We start from the raw sequence: 17,496 nt of genomic DNA on the forward strand, positions 1-17,496 counted from the left end.
TTATTTATTTTCCCTTGTGTACAAATGTCATATTATATATATAAAATGACATTTGTAATGTATTTATTGTTTTGAAACTTCTGTATGCGTAATGTTTACTGTTAATTTGTATTGTTTATTTCACTTTTGTATATTATCTACCTCACTTGCTTTGGCAATGTTAACACATGTTTCCCATGTCAATAAAGCCCCTTGAATTGAATTGAATTGAGAGACGCCAAAACAGAGACAGAAAGAAAGAGCAACATCAAAAGACAGTTGTGACTTATGCCAAACCTCCCTCCCTCCTTCCCTAGACAAGGTCACAGTCCATAACCCACAGTGGCCACAGAGACAAACCTGGCAGGACCATAGAGCAAGAAGGTTAGACACGCTGGTTATTAATGACAGGGGGGGATGATAGCATCTTTAATTATGCACACAGACACTGACTAATCACCGAACCAACTGTTCTCATTAGCAGCAGTTGGTTGGTCGGTGGGAGACTGTCTGTCTGTGACTGGCATGCTAAATAGATCTGGGCTCTGCATTGTAGCGTGGAGTATTTTTACCACCTCATGGTTGGAGTATGATGGGGAATAAGGTAGTAAGGCTTGCAGTATGAACAACCGGAGAGACTGCCAGCTGTGGCAAATTAACCTTGCTGCAATGTACCATGTGTATTTTTAACCCACCAGTGGTGGGAGTATGATGGACCGGGGCCTAAGGCTGTGAGGCTGGTCTGATGAGTGGAGGGGTCAGGGGTCGTAGAGGTGGTACAGGTCATTTATGGCTGTGAGGCTGGTCTGATGAGTGGAGGGGTCAGGGGTCGTAGAGGTGGTACAGGTCATTTATGGCTGTGAGGCTGGTCTGATGAGTGGAGGGGTCAGGGGTCGTAGAGGTGGTACAGGTCATTTATGGCTGTGAGGCTGGTCTGATGAGTGGAGGGGTCAGGGGTCGTAGAGGTAGTACAGGTCATTTATGGCTGTGAGGCTGGTCTGATGAGTGGAGGGGTCAGGGGTCGTAGAGGTGGTACAGGTCATTTATGGCTGTGAGGCTGGTCTGATGAGTGGAGGGGTCAGGGGTCGTAGAGGTGGTACAGGTCATTTATGGCTGTGAGGCTGGTCTGATGAGTGGAGGGGTCAGGGGTCATAGAGGTGGTACAGGTCATTTATGGCTGTGAGGCTGGTCTGGTGAGTGGAGGGGTCAGGGGTCGTAGAGGTGGTACAGGTCATTTATGGCTGTGAGGCTGGTCTGGTGAGTGGAGGGGTCAGGGGTCGTAGAGGTGGTACAGGTCATTTATGGCTGTGAGGCTGGTCTGATGAGTGGAGGGGTCAGGGGTCGTAGAGGTGGTACAGGTCATTTATGGCTGTGAGGCTGGTCTGATGAGTGGAGGGGTCAGGGGTCGTAGAGGTAGTACAGGTCATTTATGGCTGTGAGGCTGGTCTGGTGAGTGGAGGGGTCAGGGGTCGTAGAGGTGGTACAGGTCATTTATGGCTGTGAGGCTGGTCTGGTGAGTGGAGGGGTCAGGGGTCGTAGAGGTGGTACAGGTCATTTATGGCTGTGAGGCTGGTCTGATGAGTGGAGGGGTCAGGGGTCGTAGAGGTGGTACAGGTCATTTATGGCTGTGAGGCTGGTCTGATGAGTGGAGGGGTCAGGGGTCGTAGAGGTAGTACAGGTCATTTATGGCTGTGAGGCTGGTCTGGTGAGCGGAGGGGTCAGGGGTCGTAGAGGTGGTACAGGTCATTTATGGCTGTGAGGCTGGTCTGATGAGTGGAGGGGTCAGGGGTCGTGGAGGTGGTACAGGTCATTTATGGCTGTGAGGCTGGTCTGATGAGTGGAGGGGTCAGGGGTCGTAGAGGTGGTACAGGTCATTTATGGCTGTGAGGCTGGTCTGATGAGTGGAGGGGTCAGGGGTCGTAGAGGTGGTACAGGTCATTTATGGCTGTGAGGCTGGTCTGATGAGTGGAGGGGTCAGGGGTCGTAGAGGTGGTACAGGTCATTTATGGCTGTGAGGCTGGTCTGATGAGTGGAGGGGTCAGGGGTCGTAGAGGTGGTACAGGTCATTTATGGCTGTGAGGCTGGACTGGTGAGCGGAGGGGTCAGGGGTCGTAGAGGTGGTACAGGTCATTTATGGCTGTGAGGCTGGTCTGATGAGTGGAGGGGTCAGGGGTCGTAGAGGTGGTACAGGTCATTTATGGCTGTGAGGCTGGTCTGATGAGTGGAGGGGTCAGGGGTCGTAGAGGTAGTACAGGTCATTTATGGCTGTGAGGCTGGTCTGATGAGTGGAGGGGTCAGGGGTCGTAGAGGTGGTACAGGTCATTTATGGCTGTGAGGCTGGTCTGATGAGTGGAGGGGTCAGGGGTCGTAGAGGTGGTACAGGTCATTTATGGCTGTGAGGCTGGACTGGTGAGCGGAGGGGTCAGGGGTCGTAGAGGTGGTACAGGTCATTTATGGCTGTGGGGCTGTTCTGATGAGTGGAGGGGTCAGGGGTCGTAGAGGTGGTACAGGTCATTTATGGCTGTGAGGCTGGTCTGGTGAGTGGAGGGGTCAGGGGTCGTAGAGGTGGTACAGGTCATTTATGGCTGTGAGGCTGGACTGGTGAGCGGAGGGGTCAGGGGTCGTAGAGGTGGTACAGGTCATTTATGGCTGTGAGGCTGGTCTGATGAGTGGAGGGGTCAGGGGTCGTAGAGGTGGTACAGGTCATTTATGGCTGTGAGGCTGGTCTGGTGAGTGGAGGGGTCAGGGGTCGTAGAGGTGGTACAGGTCATTTATGGCTGTGAGGCTGGTCTGGTGAGTGGAGGGGTCAGGGGTCGTAGAGGTAGTACAGGTCATTTATGGCTGTGAGGCTGGTCTGATGAGTGGAGGGGTCAGGGGTCGTAGAGGTGGTACAGGTCATTTATGGCTGTGGGGCTGTTCTGATGAGTGGAGGGGTCAGAGGTCGTAGTAATGAAAGGTTTCCTAGAGATCATATGGAATCAGAAAAGCGTAATTATAAGCCCCCTAAATTTCTCCTGCTGAAAGTAGACGCCTCTGCTTGGAATCGTAGTCATCCCTGTACCTACTTACACAGCCCTACAGTATATGATTGTAATTCCAAACTAAGATAAACATTAAAAACAATGAAGTCCAAGCTCCTCGAAGGACCACTTCTAAATGAGGCATTGGAGTTTTGCACAAGCAGCAAAGCTGGGCCACAACAGAGAAGAGAGCCAAAGATCACAAGGATTAGTAGATAGAATGGACTGAGGCGATGAAGATGACTTAAATGAGTGTTGGCTTAGTGATGCTATTGTTGTAGTAAGAGTACTGCACCTCCACAGTACGCGCTGTCATCCCTCAGGGCGCGGTAGCCATCTTTACAGCTGCAGCAGGACCCAGCCTCCAGGTTCACACATTCTGAGTTCTCCACACAGCTGGGACTGTGGCCCTCCACACAGAAATGATGACCTGAGAGGGGGAAAGAGACAGAGACTGTCTGGTCATTCTACAGCTGATAAATCACCCTTACTGGGTTGTCTTAAACCTGTGTGTGTGTGTGTGTGTGTGTGTGTGTGTGTGTGTGTGTGTGTGTGTGTGTGTGTGTGTGTGTGTGTGTGTGTGTGTGTGTGTGTGTGTGTGTGTGTGTGCGTGTGTGTGCGTGTGTGTGTGTGCGTGTGTGTGCGTGTGTGTGTGTGCGTGTGCGTGCGTGCGTGTGTGTGTGCATGTGTGTGAGAGAGAGAGAGGGTGTGAGAGTGTGTGTTATACTAGACAAGGCGTGCTTTCTTTCCTCAAACAGTTTGTCCCTGTCTCCTTCCCCTGGCCATAGACAAATAACTAGATAGACAGAACAACAGGTATGTATGGCTGAAACCACGGTTCACTCTGCAGGAACACGGGTCAGTCTGCAGGAACACAGGTCAGTCTGCAGGAACACGGGTCAGTCTGCAGGAACACGGTTCACTCTGCAGGAACACGGGTCAGTCTGCAGGAACACGGTTCACTCTGCAGGAACACGGTTCACTCTGCAGGAACACGGGTCAGTCTGCAGGAACACGGTTCACTCTGCAGGAACACGGTTCACTCTGCAGGAACACGGGTCAGTCTGCAGGAACACGGGTCAGTCTGCAGGAACACGGGTCAGTCTGCAGGAACACGGGTCAGTCTGCAGGAACACGGGTCAGTCTGCAGGAACACGGTTCACTCTGCAGGAACACGGGTCAGTCTGCAGGAACACGGTTCACTCTGCAGGAACACGGGTCAGTCTGCAGGAACACGGTTCACTCTGCAGGAACACGGGTCAGTCTGCAGGAACACGGGTCAGTCTGCAGGAACACGGGTCAGTCTGCAGGAACACGGGTCAGTCTGCAGGAACACGGTTCACTCTGCAGGAACACGGGTCAGTCTGCAGGAACACGGTTCACTCTGCAGGAACACGGGTCAGTCTGCAGGAACACGGTTCACTCTGCAGGAACACGGGTCAGTCTGCAGGAACACGGGTCAGTCTGCAGGAACACGGGTCAGGAGGAAACAAGACTTCATCAGAGAACAGTAACATGTTGTTTTTAGTTTTTATTTATTAAAATGTTTTATTGAAAGTTTAAAACATACAATATACTTACAGTGAAGCAGCTCAACAACTACATCACATGAGTCGTCTAACAGACTCCCATCCAGAGCAACACACAGAAGCAACCAGGGTCAACGCCCTGCTCAAGGGCACGTTGACAGATCTCCCACAAGGTCAAACAACCAACAAAATGAACAAAAGAGAAAAAAAAGAGAAAGACAAAGGACAACAGAAAACAACAACGCAAAAAACAACAAAGACAGCAAGGCCAACTGAATATGTTTGAGTGCATGTATGGCACTATTTACCTGTGTGTGTGTGTGTCCGTGTATGTGCACATGTGTGCATTTGAATGAGAGTGTGTGTATATGCATGTGTACAAACAACTGCACGGCATCAGCCTCCGGCAAACCGGCGTTAGCTGTAGAAACACTGGCCAGTAACGTGTTGTTAAGGCCTGGTGGAAACTGGAATAGAACAGTATGTGTTGCTGTCACAGAGATGCATGGCTGTGTGCTGACCACGTCTAGTGTGTATGTGGGTAATATCATGAGGGCGTTCCAAATCGCCTATTCTCTTTATAGCGCACTACTTTGGACCAGGGCACATACGGCTGAGGTCAAAAGTAGTGCACTAAAAGTAGTGCATTTGGGACACAACCCAGGTTCCACCGTGAGAGAGAGAGGCCTCATTACCAGCCAAGCAGGAGACATACATCATCTTAGGAGAAGGAGGGAGCAGACCGACTTTTAATATCCATTCCCCCTTATCTATTACACAGAGCTTCAATACTATCTCACTATCACTCCAAGAATCTGTGTGTGTGTGTGTGTGTGTGTGTGTGTGTGTGTGTGTGTGTGTGTGTGTGTGTGTGTGTTCCAGACCTACCTCTGCAGACTTTGCAGCAGCGGTCTGTAAGGGTGATGTGTTCAGACTCGGGGCAGGTCAGTTCAGGACAGGGAGCGTTCTCCACCCTCTGCATACTGTGCTTCTGTAAAAACCATGACACCACAGGTGCTTACAGTAACATCTCTGTCAAAATCCATCTTCTCTGCTTTAGACATGGACATCCCACTTCTAACAACAATAGATCATTATATTAGATGCTAATATATCCAAATATGTATTATATTTATTTGGTTTATTTATCTATTTGACAGCCATGAAAGCTTTAGTTTCATAAAATAAATACATCTCTGGGGTTTGCTGCTTTTCAACCTGTCTATAGTCAAGCTGCTCTGTGAGACAGGTCTATAGTCAAGCTGTTCTGTGAGACGTGTCTATAGTCTAGCTGTTCTGTGAGACATGTCTACAGTCAAGCTGTTCTGTGAGACGTGTCTATAGTCTAGCTGTTCTGTGAGATGTGTCTATAGTCAAGCTGTTCTGTGAGATGTGTCTATAGTCTAGCTGTTCTGTGAGATGTGTCTATAGTCAAGCTGTTCTGTGAGATGTGTCTATAGTCAAGCTGCTCTGTGAGACGTGTCTAGAGTCTAGCTGTTCTGTGAGACGTGTCTATAGTCAAGCTGTTCTGTGAGACGTGTCTATAGTCTAGCTGTTCTGTGAGATGTGTCTATAGTCAAGCTGTTCTGTGAGATGTGTCTATAGTCAAGCTGCTCTGTGAGACGTGTCTATAGTCAAGCTGCTCTGTGAGACAGGTCTATAGTCAAGCTGTTCTGTGAGACGTGTCTAGAGTCTAGCTGTTCTGTGAGATGTGTCTATAGTCTAGCTGTTCTGTGAGACGTGTCTATAGTCAAGCTGTTCTGTGAGATGTGTCTATAGTCAAGCTGTTCTGTGAGATGTGTCTATAGTCAAGCTGTTCTGTGAGACGTGTCTATAGTCTAGCTGTTCTGTGAGACGTGTCTATAGTCAAGCTGCTCTGTGAGACGTGTCTATAGTCAAGCTGTTCTGTCCTGTGAGACGTGTCTATAGTCAAGCTGCTCTGTGAGCCGTGTCTATAGTCTAGCTGTTCTGTGAGACGTGTCTATAGTCAAGCTGTTCTGTGAGATGTGTCTATAGTCAAGCTGCTCTGTGAGCCGTGTCTATAGTCTAGCTGTTCTGTGAGATGTGTCTATAGTCAAGCTGTTCTGTGAGATGTGTCTATAGTCAAGATGTTCTGTGAGACGTGTCTATAGTCTAGCTGTTCTGTGAGACCTGTCTATAGTCTAGCTGCTCTGTGAGACGTGTCTATAGTCAAGCTGTTCTGTGAGCCGTGTCTATAGTCAAGCTGCTCTGTGAGCCGTGTCTATAGTCAAGCTGCTCTGTGAGACGTGTCTATAGTCAAGCTGTTCTGTGAGATGTGTCTATAGTCAAGCTGTTCTGTGAGACATGTCTACAGTCAAGCTGTTCTGTGAGACGTGTCTGTAATTAACTGTTCTGTGAGACGTGTCTATAGTCAAGCTGTTCTGTGAGACGTGTCTATAGTCAAGCTGTTCTGTGACACGTGTCTATAGTCAAGCTGTTCTGTGAGACGTGTCTATAGTCAAACTGTTCTGTGAGACGTGTCTATAGTCAAGCTGTTCTGTGAGACGTGTCTATAGTCAAGCTGTTCTGTGAGACGTGTCTATAGTCAAGCTGTTCTGTGAGACGTGTCTATAGTCAAGCTGTTCTGTGAGACGTGTCTATAGTCAAGCTGTTCTGTGAGACGTGTCTACAGTCAAGCTGTTCTGTGAGACGTGTCTGTAATGAACTGTTCTGTGAGACGTGTCTATAGTCAAGCTGTTCTGTGAGACGTGTCTATAGTCAAGCTGTTCTGTGAGACGTGTCTATAGTCAAGCTGTTCTGTGAGACGTGTCTATAGTCAAGCTGTTCTGTGAGACGTGTCTACAGTCAAGCTGTTCTGTGAGACGTGTCTGTAATGAACTGTTCTGTGAGACGTGTCTATAGTCAAGCTGTTCTGTGAGACTTGTCTATAGTCAAGCTGTTCTGTGAGACGTGTCTATAGTCAAGCTGCTCTGTGAGACTTGTCTATAGTCAAGCTGTTCTGTGAGACGTGTCTATATTCAAGCTGTTGGTTTGAGAGGTACTGTAAAGGCTGATCTGATGCATTAGTACATGAGGCCATCCACCTCCAGATACTAATATGGATGATATGTATTTCAACATGAAACGCCCCCAGACCAGGCTGGATCAGAGGGAGTGTGTTGTCTCTATGGGGATTATCATGGTGTCTCTATAGGGATTATCATGGTGTCTCTATGGGGATTATCATGGTTTCTCTATAGGGATTATCATGGTGTCTCTATAGGGATTATCATGGTGTTTCTATAGGGATTATCATGGTGTGGTGTCTCTATAGGAATTATCATGGTGTGTTGTCTCTATAGGGATTATCATGGTGTGTTGTCTCTATAGGGATTATCATGGTGTGTTGTCTCTATGGGGATTATCATGGTGTTTGGTCTCTATAGGGATTATCATGGTGTGTTGTCTCTATAGGGATTATCATGGTGTGTTGTCTCTATAGGAATTATCATGGTGTTTGGTCTCTATAGGGATTATCATGGTGTGTTGTCTCTATAGGGATTATCATGGTGTGTTGTCTCTATAGGGATTATCATGGTGTGTTGTCTCTATAGGGATTATCATGGTGTGTTGTCTCTATAGGGATTATCATGATGTGGTGTCTCTATAGGGATTATCATGGTGTGGTGTCTCTATAGGGATTATCATGGTGTGGTGTCTCTATAGGGATTATCATGGTGTGTTGTCTCTATGGGGATTATCATGGTGTTTGGTCTCTATAGGGATTATCATGGTGTGTTGTCTCTATAGGGATTATCATGGTGTGTTGTCTCTATAGGAATTATCATGGTGTTTGGTCTCTATAGGGATTATCATGGTGTGTTGTCTCTATAGGGATTATCATGGTGTGTTGTCTCTATAGGAATTATCATGGTGTTTGGTCTCTATAGGGATTATCATGGTGTGTTGTCTCTATAGGGATTATCATGGTGTGTTGTCTCTATGGGGATTATCATGGTGTCTCTATAGGGATTATCATGGTGTGTTGTCTCTATAGGGATTATCATGGTGTGTTGTCTCTATAGGGATTATCATGGTGTGTTGTCTCTATAGGAATTATCATGGTGTCTCTATAGGGATTATCATGGTGTGTTGTCTCTATAGGGATTATCATGGTGTGTTGTCTCTATAGGGATTATCATGGTGTGTTGTCTCTATAGGGATTATCATGATGTGGTGTCTCTATAGGGATTATCATGGTGTGGTGTCTCTATAGGGATTATCATGGTGTGTTGTCTCTATAGGGAATGTCATGGTGTGTTGTCTCTATAGGGATTATCATGGTGTGTTGTCTCTATAGGGATTATCATGGTGTGTTGTCTCTATTGGGATTATCATGGTGTGTTGTCTCTATAGGGATTGTCATGGTGTGTTGTCTCTATAGGGATTATCATGGTGTGTTGTCTCTATAGGAATTATCATGGTGTTTAGTCTCTATAGGGATTATCATGGTGTGGTGTCTCTATAGGGATTATCATGGTGTGGTGTCTCTATAGGGATTATCATGGTGTGGTGTCTCTATAGGGATTATCATGGTGTGTTGTCTCTATAGGGATTATCATGGTGTGTTGTCTCTATAGGAATTATCATGGTGTTTAGTCTCTATAGGGATTATCATGGTGTGGTGTCTCTATAGGGATTATCATGGTGTGGTGTCTCTATAGGGATTATCATGGTGTGGTGTCTCTATAGGGATTATCATGGTGTTTAGTCTCTATAGGGATTATCATGGTGTGTTGTCTCTATAGGGATTATCATGGTGTGTTGTCTCTATAGGGATTATCATGGTGTGTTGTCTCTATAGGGATTATCATGGTGTGTTGTCTCTATAGGGATTATCATGGTGTGTTGTCTCTATAGGGATTATCATGGTGTGTTGTCTCTATAGGGATTATCATGGTGTGTTGTCTCTATAGGGATTATCATGGTGTGTTGTCTCTATAAGGATTATCATGGTGTGTTGTCTCTATAGGGATTATCATGGTGTGTTGTCTCTATAGGGATTATCATGGTGTGTTGTCTCTATAGGGATTATCATGGTGTGTTGTCTTTATAGGGATTATCATGGTGTGTTGTCTCTATAGGGATTATCATGGTGTGTTGTCTCTATAGGGATTATCATGGTGTGTTGTCTCTATAGGGATTATCATGGTGTGTTGTCTCTATAGGGATTATCATGGTGTGTTGTCTCTATAGGGATTATCATGGTGTGTTGAGTGCAGGTGTGTTCTGTAGTCAATGCAAGCTAAGAGTATGTAGACATGTGGAGTGTATTGGACTTACCTGACACTCAAACAGTAAACAGTTTCCAGATGAATCCCTCACACTCTTCAAGTCCCCTTCCACGTACACCCTTCCTCTGAACAGGCACACAGCTATGGACACACACACACAAATGCACACGTGCACACACACAGTTTTTAGTTATTCCTAGTCCCTTTTAACATTTTGAGCAAGGTACAGTAGCGTGTTATACACAGTTTAAGTCATTACTTAAATGGGTTTCATATTAACACTGGCTCCAGATAGCAGCAGGCTTTAAAGACTGGCCTTGAATTATTGATGTATATGTGAAGGCATTGAGAGCTGTGTACGTGGCGGGAGTATCCTAGCAACGCGGAGATGTGGTCAGTTATTAAGACAAGTCTTTATGATTGTGTGCTTCACACTGTGGGCTGAGGGATGGGGAGGAATGACAGAGGGTGAGATAGAGAAAGAGGGAACAGAATGGAGAGAGAGAAAGGGAGAGATAGATAGAGAGAGAGGGCGAGAATGAGAGAGAGAGAGAGGGCGAGAGGGCGAGAGAGAGAGAGAGAGATACAAAGAGAGAGAGAGACAAAGAGAGAGAGAAACAAAGAGAGAGAGAAACAAAGAGAGAGAGAGAGAGAAAGAGAGAGAGAAACAAAGAGAGAGAGAAACAAAGAGAGAGAGAGAGACAAAGAGAGAGAGAAACAAAGAGAGAGAGAAACAAAGAGAGAGAGAGAGAAAGAGAGAGAGACAAAGAGAGAGAAACAAAGAGAGAGACAAAGAGAGACAAAGAGAGAGAGAGAGACAAAGAGAGAGAGAGAGACAAAGAGAGAGAGAGACAAAGAGAGAGAGAGACAAAGAGAGAGTGAGAGAAAGAGAGAGAGACAAAGAGAGAGAGAGAGACAAAGAGAGAGAGAGACAAAGAGAGAGAGACAAAGAGAGAGAGAGAGAGAAAGAGAGAGAGACAAAGAGAGAGAGAGACAAAGAGAGAGAGAGACAAAGAGAGAGAGACAAAGAGAGAGAGAGAGACAAAGAGAGAGAGAGAGAGAGAGAGACAAAGAGAGAGAGAGACAAAGAGAGAGAGAGAGACAAAGAGAGAGAGAGAGAGAGAGAGAGAGAGAGAGAGAGAGAGAGATTATTTTGGAACTTCTGTGAGTGGAATGTTTACTGTTCATTTTTATTGTTTCTTTTACTATTGTATATTATCTACCTCACTTGCTTTGGCAATGTTAACATATGTTTCCCATGACAATAACGCCCCTTGAATTAAACTGAATTGAGAGAAATGAAGAAAAAATATGCGATTTCAGGGGGCAGCGTGGTCGTGTGAGCTGTTCGTTATGAAGAGAGGAGAGAGAGAGAGAGAGAAGTGGTGTAGAGAGGAGAGAGAAACAGAGAGGTGGTGTAGAGAGGAGAGAGAGAGACAGAGAAGTGGTGTAGAGAGGAGAGAGAGACAGAGAGGTGGCGTAGAGAGGAGAGAGAGACAGAGAAGTTGTGTAGAGAGGAGAGAGAGACAGAGAGGTGGTGTAGAGAGGAGAGAGAGACAGAGAAGTGGTGTAGAGAGGAGAGAGAGACAGAGAGGTGGCGTAGAGAGGAGAGAGAGACAGAGAAGTGGTGTAGAGAGGAGAGAGAGACAGAGAGGTGGTGTAGAGAGGAGAGAGAGACAGAGAAGTGGTGTAGAGAGGAGAGAGAGACAGAGAAGTGGTGTAGAGAGGAGAGAGAGACAAAGAGGTGGTGTAGAGAGGAGAGAGAGACAGAGAAGTTGTGTAGAGAGGAGAGAGAGACAGAGAGGTGGTGTAGAGAGGAGAGAGAGAGACAGAGAAGTGGTGTAGAGAGGAGAGAGAGACAGAGAAGTGGTGTAGAGAGGAGAGAGAGACAGAGAAGTGGTGTAGAGAGGAGAGAGAGACAGAGAGGTGGCGTAGAGAGGAGAGAGAGACAGAGAAGTGGTGTAGAGAGGAGAGAGAGACAGAGAGGTGGTTTAGAGAGGAGAGAGAGACAGAGAAGTGGTGTAGAGAGGAGAGAGAGACAGAGAAGTGGTGTAGAGAGGAGAGAGAGACAAAGAGGTGGTGTAGAGAGGAGAGAGAGACAGAGAGGTGGTGTAGAGAGAAAGTGTTAGAGAAAGAACAGGAGAGGACTGTGTTGTGCAGATGTGAGAAGAACATGGTTGGTGTTGTTACTCACGCTGACACTCTTTGCAGCACGTGCCTGGCACATAGGCAGGGGCGGAGTCAGGGGGACACTGGGGAGGGGGGCACGAGATGGTCTCACACTGGACTGTACCATTCTAAAGGAATGAGACAAAACATACGTTATTAGTATGAAGATCTATGATCTTCAACCTGGACTGTACCATTCTAAAGGAATGAGACAAAACAGACGTTATTAGTATGAAGATCTATGATCTCCAACCTGGACTGTACCATTGTAAAGGAATGAGACAAATCAGACGTTATTAGTATGAAGATCTATGATCTAAATCCTGGACTGTACCATTGTAAAGGAATGAGACAAAACAGACGTTATTAGTATGAAGATCTATGATCTTCAACCTGGACTGTACCATTCTGAAGGAATGAGACAAAACAGACGTTATTAGTATGAAGATCTATGATCTTCAACCTGGACTGTACCATTCTAAAGGAATGAGACAAAACAGATGATATTAGTATGACGATCTAAACTCAGCAAGAAAAGAAATGTCCCTTTATCAGTCCCCTGTCTTTCAAGATAATTCATAAAAATCCAAATAACTTCACAGATCTTCATTGTAAAGGGTTTAAACACTGTTTCCCATACTTGTTCAATGAACCATAAACAATTAATGAACATGCACCTGTGGAACGGTCGTTAAGACACTAACAGCTTACAAACGGTAGGCAATTAAGGTCACAGTTATGAAAACTTAGGACGCTATAGAGGCCTTTCTACTGACTCTGAAAAACCCCAAAAGAAAGATGCCCAGGGTCCCTGCTCATCCACGTGAACGTGCCTTAGGCATGCTGCAAGGAGACATGAGGACTGCAGATGTGGCCAGGGCAATACATTGCAATGTCCGCACTGTGAGACGCCTAAGACAGCGCTACAGGGAAACAGGACGGACAGCTGATCGTCCTCGCAGTGGCAGACCACGTGCAACAACACCTGCACACGATCGGTACATCTGAACAATACACCTGCAGGACAGGTACAGGATGGCAACAACAACTGCCCGAGTTACACCAGGAACGCACAATTCCTCCATCAGTGCTCAGACTGTCCGCAATAGGCTCCTCCCTCATCCTCATCCTTTTGATTTTGACAACCCCCCCTTTGTTCAGGGACACATTATTCAATTTCTGTTAGTCACATGTCTGTAGAACTTGTTCAGTTTATGTCTCAGTTTATGAATCTTGTTATGTTCATACACATATTTACACATGTTAAGTTTGCTGAAAATAAACTCAGTTGACAGTGAGAGGACATTTCTGTATTAGTATGAACTGAATTCAGGAACGGACTCTATGTCTTGATCTCTGGGATCAGGAGAATCACATAGCGTTGATGCACTATAGATTTTTCAGACACAGGTTTTCCATTCAGTGCCGTCCCTTTAAGTCCGGATAACTGTGATCATGAAGTGAACTATCCCTTTAAGTCCTGGATAACTGTGATCATGAAGTGAACTATCCCTTTAAGTCCCAGATAACTGTGATCATGAAGTGAACTATCCCTTTAAGTCCCGGATAACTGTGATCATGAAGTGAACTATCCCTTTAAGTCCCGGATAACTGTGATCATGAAGTGAACTATCCCTTTAAGTCCCGGATAACTGTGATCATGAAGTGAACTATCCCTTTAAGGATAACTGTGATCATGAAGTGAACTATCCCTTTAAGGATAACTGTGATCATGAAGTGAACTATCCCTTTAAGGATAACTGTGATCATGAAGTGAACTATCCCTTTAAGTCCCGGATAACTGTGATCATGAAGTGAACTATCCCTTTAAGTCCCGGATAACTGTGATCATGAAGTGAACTATCCCTTTAAGTCCACAGTGATTATAGATTGCACTGTCACCTTTAAACCCACAGTGATTATAGATTGGACTGTCACCTTTAAACCCACAGTGATTATAGATTGGACTGTCACCTTTAAACCCACAGTGATTATAGATTGGACTGTCACCTTTAAACCCACAGTGATTATAGATTGGACTGTCACCTTTAAACCCACAGTGATTATAGATTGGACTGTCACCTTTAAACCCACAGTGATTATAGATTGGACTGTCACCTTTAAACACACAGTGATTATAGATTGGACTGTCACCTTTAAACCCACAGTGATTATAGATTGGACTGTCACCTTTAAACCCACAGTGATTATAGATTGGACTGTCACCTTTAAACACACAGTGATTATAGATTGGACTGTCACCTTTAAACCCACAGTGATTATAGATTGGACTGTCACCTTTAAACCCACAGTGATTATAGATTGGACTGTCACCTTTAAACCCACAGTGATTATAGATTGGACTGTCACCTTTAAACCCACAGTGATTATAGATTGGACTGTCACCTTTAAACCCACAGTGATTATAGATTGGACTGTCACCTTTAAACCCACAGTGATTATAGATTGGACTGTCACCTTTAAACCCACAGTGATTATAGATTGGACTGTCACCTTTAAACCCACAGTGATTATAGATTGGACTGTCACCTTTAAACCCACAGTGATTATAGATTGGACTGTCACCTTTAAACCGATAGTGATTATAGATTGGACTGTCACCTTTAAACACACAGTGATTATAGATTGGACTGTCACCTTTAAACCCACAGTGATTATAGATTGGACTGTCACCTTTAAACCGATAGTGATTATAGATTGGACTGTCACCTTTCAACCCACAGTGATTATAGATTGGACTGTCACCTTTAAACCCACAGTGATTATAGATTGGACTGTCACCTTTAAACCCACAGTGATTATAGATTGGACTGTCACCTTTAAACCCACAGTGATTATAGATTGGACTGTCACCTTTAAACACACAGTGATTATAGATTGGACTGTCACCTTTAAACCCACGGTGATTATAGATTGATCTGTCCATTTAAGCTTACACTGACTATAGTGTGAACTGTCCCTTTAAACCACAGAGATTATAAAGTGAACTGTCCCTTTAAGCCCTATATAACAGGTAGTAGAGACTCCTAGTTTATAGCCTTATGTAGATGTGTTATAGTCTGATATAGCCTGTCGTAGTCTGTTATAACCTGTTAGAGTCTGTTATAGTCTGTTGTAGTCTGTTATAGCCTGTTATAGTCTGTTATAACCTGTTATAGGCTCTTATAGTCTGTTATAGTCTGTTATAACCTGTTATAGGCTGTTATAGTCTGTTATAGTCTATTATAGTCTGTCATAGTGTGTTATAACCTGTTATAAGCTGTTACAGAATGTTATAGTCTATTATAGTCTGTCATAGTGTATTAGGTCCAGGTCGCAATTGTAAATGAGAACTTGTTCTCAACTTGCCTACCTGGTTAAATAAAGGTCAAATAAATAAAATAAAAAATAACCTGTTATAAGCTGTTATAGTATGTTATAGTAGGCCGTCATTGTAAATAAGAATTTGTTCTTAACTGACTTGCCTAGTTAATAAATAAAGATTAAAAAAAATAATAATAGTAATAATAGTAATAAAAAATTCTTACATAGCAGGAACAGTTCCTGCATCCGTCTGTCCATCTCTCTTCCTCCCTGTACAGCTCTCCATTCATACTGCAGCTCCTCTCACAGTAACAGCCATCCAAACCCTGCATCTTCTCCTCCGCACGCGACAGCTGCACACACACCAAAACACAGATACAGAGTTAGTGTGTGTGTGTGTGTGTGTGTGTTTGTGTGTGTGTGTGTCTGTGTGTGTGTGTGTGTGTGTGTGTGTGTGTATGTGTGTGTGTGTGTGTCTGTGTGTGTGTGTGTGTGTGTGTGTGTGTGTGTGTGTGTGTGTGTGTGTGTGTGTGTGTGTGTGTGTGTGTCTGTGTGTGTGTGTGTGTCTGTGTGTGTGTGTGTGTGTGTGTGTGTGTGTGTGTGTGTGTGTGTGTGTGTGTGTGTGGGGTCAATAGCCCGTTGTTACAGTCTGCTTTTTAACTCATTATTTATTCAACAACCCAGTGTTGCAGGACAAGGGAACCAGAGCCCAGTAAACCACATGGTGACAGAGATGTGCTGTAGTAAAGAACAGTAAATGGATGTTCCCTCACTTACCGTCTGTGTGAATAATTCATACACTTATGCCTTGAACACTGACAGAACATCAGGCGGTGGTGTACACGGCTGAGCAGCTGTCCACAGCTACACCATTACTCTACACTAATGTACCGTACATTACACAAAGTAGGAGTTGTAAGAAAAGCTAGCATGTCGACCAGAGAGACACAACAGAGGATGGATCTCAATCGTCTACAAGTGGCCTCCTCTCCTCTCCCTTCAAATCAATGCAGATGGAAAGAAGACAAGGAGAGGAAACCACTGTAGACGACTGAGGCACCCATTGTCTTATGCTATAGTACCTTGCTGGAGGTCTTGGCTAAGACATCCTGCAGCTCCATGATCTTCTGCACCAGCCCATGGAAGTCATTGCAGGTGGGGCAAGCTGAAACACAGGTAAGTCATGGTAATGTAATGTTGGCATGATAGTTCCATTGTCAATGTCCATGTAACTGTACTGGCAAGCATATTAGAGCTATACTGTAAATGCATGTGTAGTTGATGTTGCCTTTGTGGGCATCTCATTTTAGATGCAGAGTTTCCAGACTTTTATAGTGGCTGTACAATAATGTACATGTCATCATGTTAACTTCAGAGTTTCCAGACTTTTATAGCGGCTGTACAATAACGTACATGTCATCATGTTAACATCAGAGTTTCCAGACTTTTATAGTGGCTGTACAATAATGTACATGTCAGCATGTTAACATCAGAGTTTCCAGACTTTTATAGTGGCTGTACAATAATGTACATGTCAGCATGTTAACTTCAGAGTTTCCAGACTTTTATAGGTACTAAATGTAACTGTTCTCTTACTGCGGTTGAGGTCTGGACACTGGGAGATGTAGCCTTGAGGCATGACGACCAGCTGAACATCCTGCATTATACCCTGTAGAGACAGTGAGAGACGGGAGGAGGAAGAGAAAGGGAGAAGAGGAGAGAGGGAGAGAAAGCGAGAAGGGGAGAGAGTTTGAGGCAGAATAACAGAGAGAAAGGGAGGAGAGAGAGAGGTTTAGACAGAATAACAGAGAGAGAGAGGGAGGAGAGAGAGAGAGAGGTTTAGACAGAATAACAGAGAGAGGGAGGAGAGAGAGAGAGGTTTAGACAGAATAACAGAGAGAGGGAGGAGAGAGAGAGAGGTTTAGACGGAATAACAGAGAGAGAGGGAGGAGAGAGAGAGAGGTTTAGACGGAATAACAGAGAGAGAGGGAGGAGAGAGAGGGGTTTAGACAGAATAACAGAGAGAAAGGGAGGAGAGAGAGAGAGAGTGGGAGAGGTTGACCTCAGATCATATCTATGCAGGATGAGTTAGCCTAGCTGAGCTCTATGAGTGTGACTTTAGCTGACAGTTGGAATCACTAGAAGCTGATGAGACAGAGGTACAGAACCAGCTACCTGACAGTTGGAATCACTAGAAGCTGATGAGACAGAGGTACAGAA

General features: G+C 45.1%; 1 protein-coding gene across 2 annotated transcripts in view; it reads right to left on the minus strand.

The window, feature by feature from the left end:
• Positions 1 to 17,496, minus strand: part of nell2b (NEL-like 2b) — a 113,605-nt gene that overhangs the window by 60,404 nt on the left and 35,705 nt on the right. For both annotated transcript variants that reach the window (XM_090213480.1, XM_090213481.1), the window contains exons 6-12: positions 16,873 to 16,945; positions 16,359 to 16,441; positions 15,501 to 15,629; positions 11,978 to 12,080; positions 9,833 to 9,924; positions 5,417 to 5,519; positions 3,295 to 3,429 (exon numbers count right to left, since the gene is read on the minus strand). In XM_090213480.1, coding sequence (XP_090069606.1) covers positions 3,295 to 3,429; positions 5,417 to 5,519; positions 9,833 to 9,924; positions 11,978 to 12,080; positions 15,501 to 15,629; positions 16,359 to 16,441; positions 16,873 to 16,945 — 718 coding nt within the window. The remainder of the gene's footprint in view (positions 1 to 3,294; positions 3,430 to 5,416; positions 5,520 to 9,832; positions 9,925 to 11,977; positions 12,081 to 15,500; positions 15,630 to 16,358; positions 16,442 to 16,872; positions 16,946 to 17,496) is intronic.

The sequence above is a fragment of the Oncorhynchus mykiss genome, chromosome 21, assembly GCF_057628025.1.
Source record: "Oncorhynchus mykiss isolate SJ-2025 chromosome 21, ASM5762802v1, whole genome shotgun sequence".
Lineage (NCBI taxonomy): Eukaryota > Metazoa > Chordata > Actinopteri > Salmoniformes > Salmonidae > Oncorhynchus > Oncorhynchus mykiss.